An 11932-nucleotide genomic window follows, 5' to 3' on the forward strand; every position below is an offset into this window, starting at 1 on the left:
TGATTTCAGCTCAGGTTGTGATCTCAGGGTCTTGAGATCGAGCCCCACGTCTGGCTCCTCGCTCAGTGGGCAGTCTCCTTGCACGCACACGTGCTTCCTGTCTCTACACTAAAATAAATAAATCTTTGAAAAAGAAAAAAGAGCAGGACAGATGAAAAAACATTTAGTGGGAGGAGGAGGCATTTAAGATATGGCTACAGTCTCTCCAGTTTGAAGAATAGGCAATACAAAACAAGAAGTGATGATGGACAGAACTAGGGTGAGGGCAATGTGCATCAATGAAGGGATGGATGTAAGAAATACTGAAGCCCATAAGATGGGTCAACTCCTGTGGTCAAATGTGCAGAGGAATCAGAGATGATGCTAAGAATTTAGGAAACACCTTCTTCCTTAATAAAGTCTGTTACTTCCAAAGGCACTAGGAGAGGCCTGGAGAGAAAGGGCCTTACACCACGGTAAGAACCATTTCATCTCAGCTTCTCTTGCAGATTTCTGCTTTCATCATCACTCAGACTTCAGGGGAGTGGCTGCTTGCCCTGCACACTTTGACTGAAGCCAATTAATGCCCTTCACTGAAATCATACCGCCCCCAGGGGACTTTGGGGGGGGGGGTCTCCATTTTTACCTCCATGGTATAGTTGAGACAAAGTCAACACATTTAGCAAGATTTTACTAACAGGAGATAGTAAAAAAAGAAATAACCCTAAAAGATATAATAAGTCAGAAACAAGACACAGTTTAGTCCTTTCTGGTCCATGGAGCCCCAGAGGAATCAGGTCCTCCCATCCCTCAGGGTCTTCCCATCTTTAATGTCCACTGCCGGGACACCCTCCTAGACAGGTTCCTCAAAGTCAGACCACAAGAGCGAACAAAAAAGCACGGCCAGGTGCCCTCTCAGAGCTGCTTGTTACCCAGCTGATCGGTTTGAGACATGACCTGCTCTTCACCCTGGTACTTTACTTTTCAACAGTGCAAAACACAACCACTGCAACAAACCGCAAACCCACACACGCAGACACATGCCAAATGCATAAATACATCTATGGAGAGGACACACTAACAAAAACGGGCAAGTTTCAGAAAAGGAGGTAATGAACGAAAGTTAAGAAACAAAGAAGCTAGTGCTAGAAGGGAAATGACTTTGATCTGGGAAACGGTAAATTTAAGGTGCCCAAAATATCCCCGGGTAGAAATGCATACGAGGTAGAGCAACGTTAATGTGAGTTTGTATGAGAGGTTGACCCTATAGATACGTTAAAAAAAAAAAAAAAAAGCAGTCCTGGGAACATGTACAGGAAGGTATAGAAAAGAGAGAAGCGAGGGGAAGACCGTGGCCTGTGCTCCGCCTCCACCACCCTGAGTGGGGAGACACAAGAGGAAAAGGAGGACCTGGCACGAGAGAGGCAGAGAGAGAAGGTAGTAAGACAAGAGAAGAGGCCGCCTTCAAACACGAGGGAGCGGGCCACAGTCCAAAATGCTTTATGATTAAGAAAAGCTGATTGGATTTAAATTCAAAAAACACAGCTGCCTTTTGAGAAATAGGATTCAGTATAATGATGCGGGAACTTTGAGAACAGGAGGCTGCGAGGTGATCAGCTGGTGAAGGCAGGGCGTGTGTGAGGACCATGGCAGTGGAGGGAAGGAGAGAGCCCACCAGCCCCAGCAGCCCCACCAGCCCCCGCAGGCTCTGGTAGCACTGGGACCTTGCCGGGTCTGCTCACGGGGGCCTCTTCAGCACGAAGGCCAGTTCCTGGCATGTAAGAGGTTCTCTGTAAATACTTGCTCATGGAATGATGTGTTTGTTCAATCCGTGCTGCTGTTTGAGCAAATAAATGAATGAGTGAATGCACAGTAATGATAGTTGAGGCAGTCTGAGACAATACTCTCGCGACGGCGTTTCTGGGATTCAGGGATACGCGCTGGCGATAAGGCCCGTCAGCACAGTTCACATCACTGCACTCGGCTGAAGTTAGTCTTTTTTTTTTTTTTTTTAAGATTTTTTTATTTATTTATGTTACAGAGAGACAGCCAGCGAGAGAGGGAACACAAGCAGGGGGAGTGGGAGAGGAAGAAGCAGGCTCCTAGCCGAGGAGCCCGTTGTGGGACTCGATCCCCAAACGCAGGGATCACGCCCTGAGCCGAAGGCAGATGCTTAACGACTGCGTTACCCAGGCGCCCCTGAAGTTAGTCTTTTTGACAGTCATCTGAGGAGAAGGAGAGTCTTTTAGGCCAGACACGGAATTTGGGGAGGTAACCCTTGCGTGCCTGCCGAGTAGAAATCCCTCTCTGCCTTGGCCATAAAGAGATTCTGGAAAGAGCTCCTGAGGGGTGGGTTGTGAAGAAGGGGCTCTCCACATGGGGGACAGTAGGAAGAAAGGAATTAAGAATCCAGGTGAGTGCTTGAGAGGGGGGAAAACCCTTTGGGACTAGAGGTCACCGATCTCAAGCTGCTCCCGGTTCTCCTATTCGGTATTAAATCCCTTCCTTCTGCCCCACATTTAAAGTCTTTGTAAAGTTCTGATCTGGGTATGAGAATATAAAGGGGTTTGGGCAGCAGTGGGGGGTGGGAGGATGGCCAGTACCATGGAGGCAGGAGAAACAGTATCAAGAGCGGAAGAACCCCAAGGATCACTAATGTGGGTTAACTGTCAAGACACCTTGAAGGGTCAAGGGTTTGTTTCACTAGATGACATGGTATTTCCTTGCAGGGAATATAGGAAACAACTTTTTTTCCCCCCTGTTGCTTCTTGTTTTGTTTTGGTTTGATTCAAACAAAGTATTGAGCAGATATGCAGTCCAAAGAGAGAAAACTGGTGGAGGGCAACAGAAAGAAGGTAGGGTTATAAGGATCAATACAATGAAATTAAAGAAAGCCCTGGAAGAAAGGAGAGGCCACGAGACCCAAAGGCTAGCTAGGAAGGTTCCTTTTTACAAAGTAGTATAAAGAAAGATTGAAAGTAAAGAGATACAAACAGATGGGAGACACCTGGTGAGGCTTACCTGGAAGTTAGGGGACCGAGCCAGCTAGTGGGTTTACAGAATACAGAAAGTTCACACAGCTGGGGGAAAGGCCACCAGGGAAGCCAGGGAATAAGAGGGTTTCTGCAGTCCTGAGGGACTAGAGCACTGGAATTTCCAGAAATTCTAATTAACACGATGTAATACCATTTACAGCGATATTTAGCAAACAGGAAAGGTTTTTTTGCAATTGGAGGAGCAGTCCTACCCTTGAGCCAAGTTCGGCTCACCTAATGGATCTGCCACATACGGAGTCATATTAACGGGATAAACACACCTCACGGCAGAATCATCTCATTTTAGAAACAATTCTAGAGACAGGTTCTAATCAAAGGAATCACAATTAATTCACCCTGCCTATTTTCCTTCAAATGGAGCCAAGTTGTACTGTTTCATACCAAGATCGTCAAGGTCTTCCAGATGGAAGAAATCTTAAAAATCATCAAGTCCAACTTCTCACTTATTATGACTTCATTTTTAGAAATCCGTGGCAGAAAGTATCAGTGCACACTGGCATCCATGTGGTGGTTTACATTTGTCAGCCTCCTTTGGGGTGCACTTGAGGCCACATAGCTGAGCTCTGGCCAATGCGACCTCGGTGGACGTGATCTAAGTCACTCCCAAGCCCGGCCCCACCTTGGATGGAGGAAGACCAGCCAATTTGCGTCATATCCAATTCTGCTTGAGAGATAGATAAACGTCCAGTGTGCTACTCACTGACATTTGTGGATTTGTCTGTTTCAACAGCAAGCACTCATTGATTCTCAAGCCTTCTTTGAATAACCTAATAACTCAAAAAACTGCCAATCATGCTAGAGAAGGAGATGGAGATTATTACTGCTCACAGATCCAAGAGATTAAGAAGATAGAAGCAGTCTTGAAACTCATTTTTAAAATAGAGTGGCATCTTGGTTACCTAAAGGTTATTATTTGAGACATAACGTATAGAAGTTAAGGCCCTCCCCCCCAAGAACTGGGAAATAAGCAGTAGAGGTCCTAAAGAACCCAGCCTGAGAGCTAAATAAAGTGTTAGAGGTTCGCTCACTAGTTAGTCTCTCAGGTTCTTTGTATTTATTCAAGTTATCTTGGAGTAAATAAGTCAATCTCAGAAATGTGTTTATCTCACACCGGGTAAGAAACTGGAAATTGGTCTGTTTCTGCTTTGTTTGTTCATTTGTTTTGTTTTTTAGATTCCACATATAAGTGAAATCATATGGTATCTGTCTTTCTCTGACTTATTTCACTTAGCATAATACTCTCTAGGTTCATCCACGTTGTCACAAAAGTCAAGAGCTCATTTTTTTTTATGGCTGAATAATATTCCTGTGTGTGTGTGTGTGTTGTGTGTGTTGTGTGTGTGTTGTGTGTGTGTGTGTTGTGTGTGTGTTGTGTGTGTGTGTTGTGTGTGTGTTGTGTGTGTGTTGTGTGTGTTGTGTGTGTTGTGTGTGTTGTGTGTGTGTTGTGTGTGTGTGTTGTATGTGTGTGTTGTGTGTGTGTTGTGTGTGTGTTGTGTGTGTTGTATACTACATCTTTTTTATCCATTCATGTATTGATGGATCCTTAGGTTGCTTCCATACTTTGGCTATTATAAATAATGCTGCAATAAACATAGGGGTACCTATAGCTTTTCTATTTAGTGTTTTCGCTACATACCCAGTAGTGAAATTAATGGATCATATGGTATTTCTAATTTTAGGTTTTTAAGGAACCTCTATAGAGTTTTCCACATCGGCTGCACCAATTTAAATTCCCATCCAGAGGGGAGATGGGTGGGGAGATGGGCAAAATGGGTGAAGGGGAATGGGGGTACAGGTTTCCAGTTGCTGAATGTACAAGTCACAGAGATAAAAGGTATCACACAGGGAAATACAGTCATGGTTTTGCAATACTGTTGTATGGTGACAGATGGTAGCTACGCTTGTGAGCATAGCATAATGTATGGAGTTGTCAAATCACCTTGCTGTAGTCCTGAAACTAATGTAATGTTGTGTGTCAACTACACTTCAATAAAAAAAAAAGAAAAGAAAAGAAAAGAAAGGGAGAAAAAAAATAGGAAATTGGAAGCAATAAAGACTGGTGCTAGAAGGGGCCAAATCACAACATTCTGAGAGCGAAGGAGAGATCGGAATTCTAAAGGCAGAATTTCCAAAAAGCAAGGTAAAGATTTCTATTTTATAACTGAGCCCCACTACTTCTCAGAGTCCTGAAGGTGTCTCTGGAGGAACTCAACCCACAACTGATTTAAAAAAAAAAAAAAGAACTAATGTTGTCAACTAGCCTTTGTAAGCCTCTAAGGAAGTTACAACATGTACCAAATCTCTGCAAATAGTTACTCAAACAGTTTTGGTGTTTAAAGTATATTATTATTATTATTTGGAAAAAAATAATTTTTGAGGACCACCTTATTTCTCTAAGATGCCACACATCGATGCTCAGAAATGTGAGACACTGCCATTTGCACACTGTTTGAGTGGTTCCTCCCAAATCGATGTGGGTGCACAGAGCCAGCATGAAGGAAACCGGATTCCTTAAGCAAAACCAGGATCCAAATATCACAGGAAGTAGAAAGCCCCTTTGAGATCACTCAGTGCAAGCCCGACAGAAAAGTTAGGTGCCCAGAGGGCACCCATTCATCTCACTGTAGAGGAGGAACTGAAGCTCATGCCCCCTTGCTTTTGGAGCCAGGGTACGACTACCTACATCACAGTGTTCCTTCCCTGGATGGGCTTAATCTTGCCTTCCCTTCCCTTCCCAGGCCTTTCTGGAATCCAGAGGTTGATCCAGAAGCATGATGCACTCACCTGCAAAAAGCAGTGTCCAACCGGGGCATGCTCCGCAAGGGTGGCGTTGTACACCTGCCTCCGGAAGATGGGCTCGTTGTCATTCACATCGTCCACGGTGATGCTCACCAGGCAGGTGGCCGTCAGTGGGGGTTCTCCGAGGTCTTGGGCTACCACTCTCAACTCTACTGCCTCCTGGACCTCTCGGTCCAGACTCCGGACGGTGCTGATCACGCCGGTTTCAGGATCAATAGTGAAGGACGGTCCACACTCCGCCGCCGAGGGCCACACACCTTCTGGGTTGCAGCGAACCGGAAGATGGACCAGTGAGTAGCGCAGCCGGGCGTGGTCTGTGCCAGCCTCATCTGCATCGGAGGCGCTGACCCACACGACCGCGGTGCCTGGGGCCGCGGCCTCTGACACCGAGGCCAGGTAATGCTCCCTGCTGAAGAAAGGCGGCTGGTCGTTGAGGTCGGCAACCCGAAGCAGCAGCGTTTCCTCTGTGCTCAGCGGCGGGGAGCCAGCATCCGTGGCCACCAGTCGCAAATCATACAGGTCGCGGTTCTCCCTGTCCAGGGGCCCCTCGACGCAGAGGAAAAATACCCCGGGGGAGCCGCCAGAGCGCAGCGCGAAGGCTCCATCCCCGCCCTCCAAGGACAACGAGATGCTCCCGCCTCCGAGGCCAACACCAGGCTCCCCAAAGGCCTCCTCTTCCTGCTCCGGATCACCATCAGCGTCGGACACCGAGACGCGAGCTACGTAGTCGCCGAGTGCGGCGCCCTCGGAAACGCGCGCGGCCCCTCCCTCGGTGAGGAAGAGCAGGTGAATGGCGGGCGGGTTGTCATTCACGTCGAGCACGGCGATGGACACGCGTACCGTGGCAACCTCGGGCTCGGCCCCTCCGTCGCGGGCCTCGACCACCAGCTGGTGCCAGGCCTGTTCCTCGCGGTCCAGCGGCCTCTGCACCCGCACAACGCCGCTCAGCTCCTCCACGGTGAAGTAGGCCGCATCGCCCAGTGCCCCGAGCGCCTGCCGGGCGCGGAGGCTGTAACGCACGTGGCCATTGGGCCCCAGGTCGCGGTCGGTGGCGCGCACACGACAGACCTCGGCGCCCGGCCGAGCGTCCTCCCGCACCGCGGCGCGGTACTCGCCCTGCTCGAAGACGGGCGGGTTGTCGTTCTCATCCAGCACCCTAAGCTCCACATGCAGGTGGCCCGTGCGCCGCGGGCGGCCGCCGTCCCAGGCCTCGATATGCAACTCGTGTGCCGCCGCCGCCTCTCGGTCCAAGCGCCGCAACAGCACCAGATCCAGGGGCTCCAGGGGCGACGAGGACTGTGGTGATCCCGGGGTTCCGTAGCGCAACTGGAAGAACGGTCCTGCGGGGTCCTCGGGAAGGTCGGACGGCTGCACCAGGGTGTAGCCCTGCGTGCTGAACAGGCCGGCGTCCGGGTCGTGGGCACCTGGCAGGCGGAAGGCGGTACCTGGAGGGCTGAGCTCGGAGACGTCGAGTTTCAGGGAGTCGCGGGGAAAGCTGGGCGAGTGATCGTTCACGTCGTTGACGCGGATCTCCACCTGCACCACGGCGCCCAGCAGCGTGGCGGCCACAAAGCTGTAGTGGTCCCGCCGCTCGCGGTCCAGGCAACGAGCCGTGCGGATGATGCCGGTGTCCGGATGCACGTGGAAGTCGTCCAACAGCGGTGAGTCATCCGAATCCTCGGATAGAAAGAAGCCGCCCCCCTCTTGTTGCTGTGCCGCCGGCAGGCCCGCGCGGATGTCGCCGACTAGAGTGTCCGGAGGAAGTCCTTCGTCCACGGAAAGGCTGAGGTTGAACACCTGGGCATATGAACCCGAGGCCACCCACAGCCACGCGTGCATGAAGAGCCCGAGCAGGAAGCGCTGAGCCCCGGTAGCGCCGCCGCCGCCCGGCAGCCCGCGGGGTGACCCTCGCCTCCCGGGGAACAGAAGGCGCTTCCCGGCGGGAGCCCCCCGCTGCTGGTGCCCTTTGCCCATCCTCCGCCCAGAAGGGCTAATTTCTCCGCCAGCAAATCGGGAAAGCTCCCGGGTAACTGCCAGCTTGTGGAGGGGTGGCAGAAAAATCCAGGAGCCTCTTCAGTGTCTGGGCCAAAGAAGAAAAGACTTTGTTTGGCAAACGAACATACCCAGGAGTTCCCGAGGTTCAATCCGCAACTGGTGAAAACGTCCTCCGCCTGCCGCTCACGCAGACAGGGAAGCTCTAGCTGCCTCTGCCGTTGCAGCCACCTCTTCAGCCCCTGGATTTCTTTCAATGAATCTCATCTCTTCTCCTCTCTCCTTTTATTCCTTTTACATCTGCTCCTTGTTCTGCTCGGCTTGTTGTTTCCCCCTGGTAAAGTCAGGTGCATTATTTCGTTTGCCAAAAAGGATGAAATTATTTAAAGCGCGCACACACAAGGAGAGGATGGGGGTCGGCCCGGGGAAGGGGGTGGAGTAAGGGCGGGGAGGCCGAGTGCGGGCGCCGGGCAGGAGCGAAGGAGGCAGGGAGGGAGAGAGAGGCGGCTCTAGCTTTAGCGGTGTCGGCGGCTCAGGGGGCGGCCTCTCCCCGCCGCGTCTCGGGGAGCAGAGGACCGCCCGGCTCCAGCTCCGACCCAGCCCCCACCGCCCCCCTTCCCTTCCCCTCCCCGCCAGTGACGCGGCGCACACGCGGGCAAACTCCAACCTGCGAGTCTCCGCTCTGCAGCGGGGCGCGTTCTCGCCGGGGCCGGGGACCCGAGAGGGGAGCGCAGCAGGAAGGACGCGCAGATTTGGATCGCGAGGCGGGCGGGGGTCGCGCAGGCAGGCGGTCTGTCCCGGCTTTGCGTGCGAGTGGGCGGGGGGGGGGCGAGAGCAGCAGCCCCCCCACGCCCTCCTCTCTCCATCCCCTGGACTGTTCCTTCGGCAGGCCTGACGCTTGGCTCAGGCTGAGCAGAGGGTGGGGGTTAGAATCACTTTGGGGAGCCAAACTTGTGTTCTGCATTTGGCGAGAGAGACTCGTCCCCAGCGGAAGGACAGATGGAGTCAAAGGCCGACGCGCAGCTGGAGCCAGGATGACTGCAAAGAGGGGAAGGCGGAACTTGGAAAAACCTTCGCGAAGCCCCCAGAAATGTGTGATACCCAGGGTGCAAACCATGCTTTATTATGCCGCGCTGCTACTCAGCGACGCGTGAGCGTCCTGTCACTCCCCTCTGCCACCGAGAATGACGACAATAGATTCGGCGTGCGAACACTTTTTTATGCATTCAGCGCCATCACAACATTTCCAGGATGTTTTACGATGCTGATTTATGGGCAGAAAGATGGGGTAGCTCAGGCCAGACCACCTAACGGCACTTCAGCATCGCCTCTGAGCAAGGAAGTTTGCAGCCAGGGCCGCTGTTGACAGCACTTTCAAACTAGCTTCTGTCTGAGTCCAAGAAAAATGCCAATAAATTGCCAGTCGCAGGTTTCCCTTCAATTATCCGTAATGATAGGTAGAAATTGATAAATGGCCTCTAATAAAAAATGCCTGAGGAAGGACTCTCTGCCTTCTTGAGAATGGCTGGTCCTATTTAGCAAATGGTTTCTGCAATTTTGCAGTTAGGCTGAAGGGAAGAATTAATTTCCTAGATTCTGTTGTGCTCCTTTAAGGAGGACCAACAGCGCTGCAGGATGGTTCCTGGCAGCAACAGTAAAGTGCCTTTTAATATTTGGCGGAATTATATATAACTGCTAATCTCCACCATTATCTCTACCTCTGACAAAATAATAACAAAACAATGTACTTTAAAGCAGATATGCTGCATGTAAATAGAGACATTATTAAACTACATTCAGCTGCCTCTCGCCAGTGAAGTCTCCTTACCATTAAGGAGAACAGTTGCGAGTCTTTAGAATCTTCTTTCACTTCAACCTCTTCAATCGCACTTGAACTAGTCCCCAGCCTCTACTCTTGCCCCGCTGTAAGTCATTCTCAGCCAAGCATCTGGATTATTGTTTTTAAAGCTAATTCAAATCATGTCTCCCCCTGCTTAGAACCTGCAGATATATTTCCATTGTACTTGGATTATAATTCAGGCTCCTTCCAACTGTATAAAATTAACGTGGCCCTACCCACCTTTCCGACCTCATCTCATACCACCACTCTGGATCCAGAAGTACTGCCTTTTTTTCTAATATTGGTATGTGATACAGACTGAATGTATGTGTCTTCCTCAAAATTCCTATGTTGTTGTCCTGTCCCCCAACATGATGGTATTAGGAGGCGGGGTCTTTGGATTAGATGAGGTCACGGGATTAGTGTCATAAGAGTCAGGGGAGAGCCTGCTGCTCTCTGTTCTCTGGCGTGTGAGGACACAAGAGGTGAGCAGTCCACAACCAGGAAGAGGGCCCTCCCCAGAACTTGACCCTGCCGGTGCTCTAATCTCGGGCTTCTAGCCTCCAGAACTGGGAGGAATAAATTTCGGTTGTTTAAGCCACCTAGTCTATGGTACTTTGTACAGCAGCCTGAACAGAGGAAGACAGTGCTTTTGAATTGTTAAAAACTTTCTGTGCCTGGGAGTGATTTCTTCTGCATTGTGAAGGTTTGGCTCTTTCTCATTCAGGTCTTAATTCAAATGGCAACTCTTTGGAATCCTCCCATGACCACTCTACTCAAGTAACTTCTCCACCATAAACCCTTATCCTCGGATTAGATTTCATTCATACCAACTATCGGTGCCTGCAATTAGCTTGCTCTATTCAGTTGTTTATTGGCTTATTGTGATCTCAACCCCCTTCGTGGACTGGAAGCATTGCTTTATCCCAGAACCCAGATCAGCGCTGCCACATAAATGGCTTTCCATTTGCTAAATATGTGTACTGGAGGGATGGTTGGTTTAGCTGATGGGTAGATGGAGGGATAAGTCTGTTAAAGGAGGGGTTTGAAGCCATAATTCAGAATTAATTGACCATGAAATCCTTTATTGTGATGAATTGTATCTTCACAATTTACTCATTTTAATCATTCTACAGGGCTTCGTGAACTGATTTTTGAAGTTCAGCTTGTTTTGCAGAGTGTATTGTTACCAAATATTTACTTGAGTCTAAAAATAAAGGAAAAGCAGCTAGTTATTCTGCATCTTTCACTGACGTTCTTTGTAAACAGTGGTTTGGTTTAAAAACAAATGAAAAATCAAAAACTTCAAACATCTATTTTCCCATTAGTTTTTAGGCTTTATAATTTACGCATGTGCAATTCAAGGTCTCCTGCCCACTTCATACCCTTCCTTGAATGACTTGAGCGGCTATTTGGTGGGGCTAAGGGAAAAAAAGCATTTCTCAAATACGCAAAAAAAAAAAATTATTTTCGAATCTAGTACAGAAGCCGATAGCTTGCAAGAAATAGGTCAAGGTCTAGCCCTCTTGGGAGAAGTATCATGGTGTAACTGGCAGGAGTATGGGCATTGAAGCTGGGCAACCCTGGCTCTGCTCTATAATTGTAGGCAAATTATTTCTATCTTGTTAGGCTTCAGTTGCTTGCTCTCCAAATTGGGGGTCGTACTATCTGATTTATAGGACGTTATGAGTCTTGAGTGAGGCAATGAATGTAGACCAGCACATAGAAGGCATCAGCAAATATTACTTCTCTTGCCCCTCTTGTTTGTGTGCTGAACTATTTTAGGGATGAAGTGCTTTGGGATTCTCAGTCATATCAAACTCTGACTTCTTAGCCCCCCTGAGTGTGGAGAGGGAGATGAAAACTTCCCAGTATCACAGACAGCAGCCATCATGGGCAGAAAAGCTCAGCACAGACCTTGACCTGGTGTTACTGGTTTAAGTAGTACAGGAAGTCCATTATCCAAAAACGTTTCCTCCCAGATTGTAGATAGTCCCTAGTTAACTTAATAGTCTAAACAGTTACTAAATGCTCAAAATGCTCAAAGCATCTCCCACCAAAACCCTATAGGGAAGGAATTATAATTACTATCCCATGATACAGATGAAGAAACTGAGATTCAGGGCATTGCAAGTAACTTGGACAAAGTCACATGGGTGTTAAGTGGTGGAACTGGAATCCAAACCCAGAGAGTTTCGTTTCAGGGTCCATGGCCTTTGGAGCATTTCACTGGTCATTTATTACCTCTATGATTTTCGGCTTCTGA

General features: G+C 49.4%; 1 protein-coding gene across 1 annotated transcript in view; it reads right to left on the reverse strand.

Moving 5' to 3' along the window:
- DCHS2 (dachsous cadherin-related 2) overlaps positions 1 to 8692 on the reverse strand; it is a 238410-nt gene extending 229718 nt beyond the window's left edge. The window contains exons 1-2 of the mRNA XM_040625493.1: positions 8494 to 8692; positions 5820 to 7864 (exon numbers count right to left, since the gene is read on the reverse strand). Of these exons, the coding sequence (XP_040481427.1) occupies positions 5820 to 7864; positions 8494 to 8692 (2244 nt within the window). The remainder of the gene's footprint in view (positions 1 to 5819; positions 7865 to 8493) is intronic.
- Between the last annotated feature and the right edge of the window lie 3240 nt (positions 8693 to 11932).

Source organism: Ursus maritimus, unplaced genomic scaffold (genome assembly GCF_017311325.1).
Source record: "Ursus maritimus isolate PB19 unplaced genomic scaffold, ASM1731132v1 scaffold_11, whole genome shotgun sequence".
Lineage (NCBI taxonomy): Eukaryota > Metazoa > Chordata > Mammalia > Carnivora > Ursidae > Ursus > Ursus maritimus.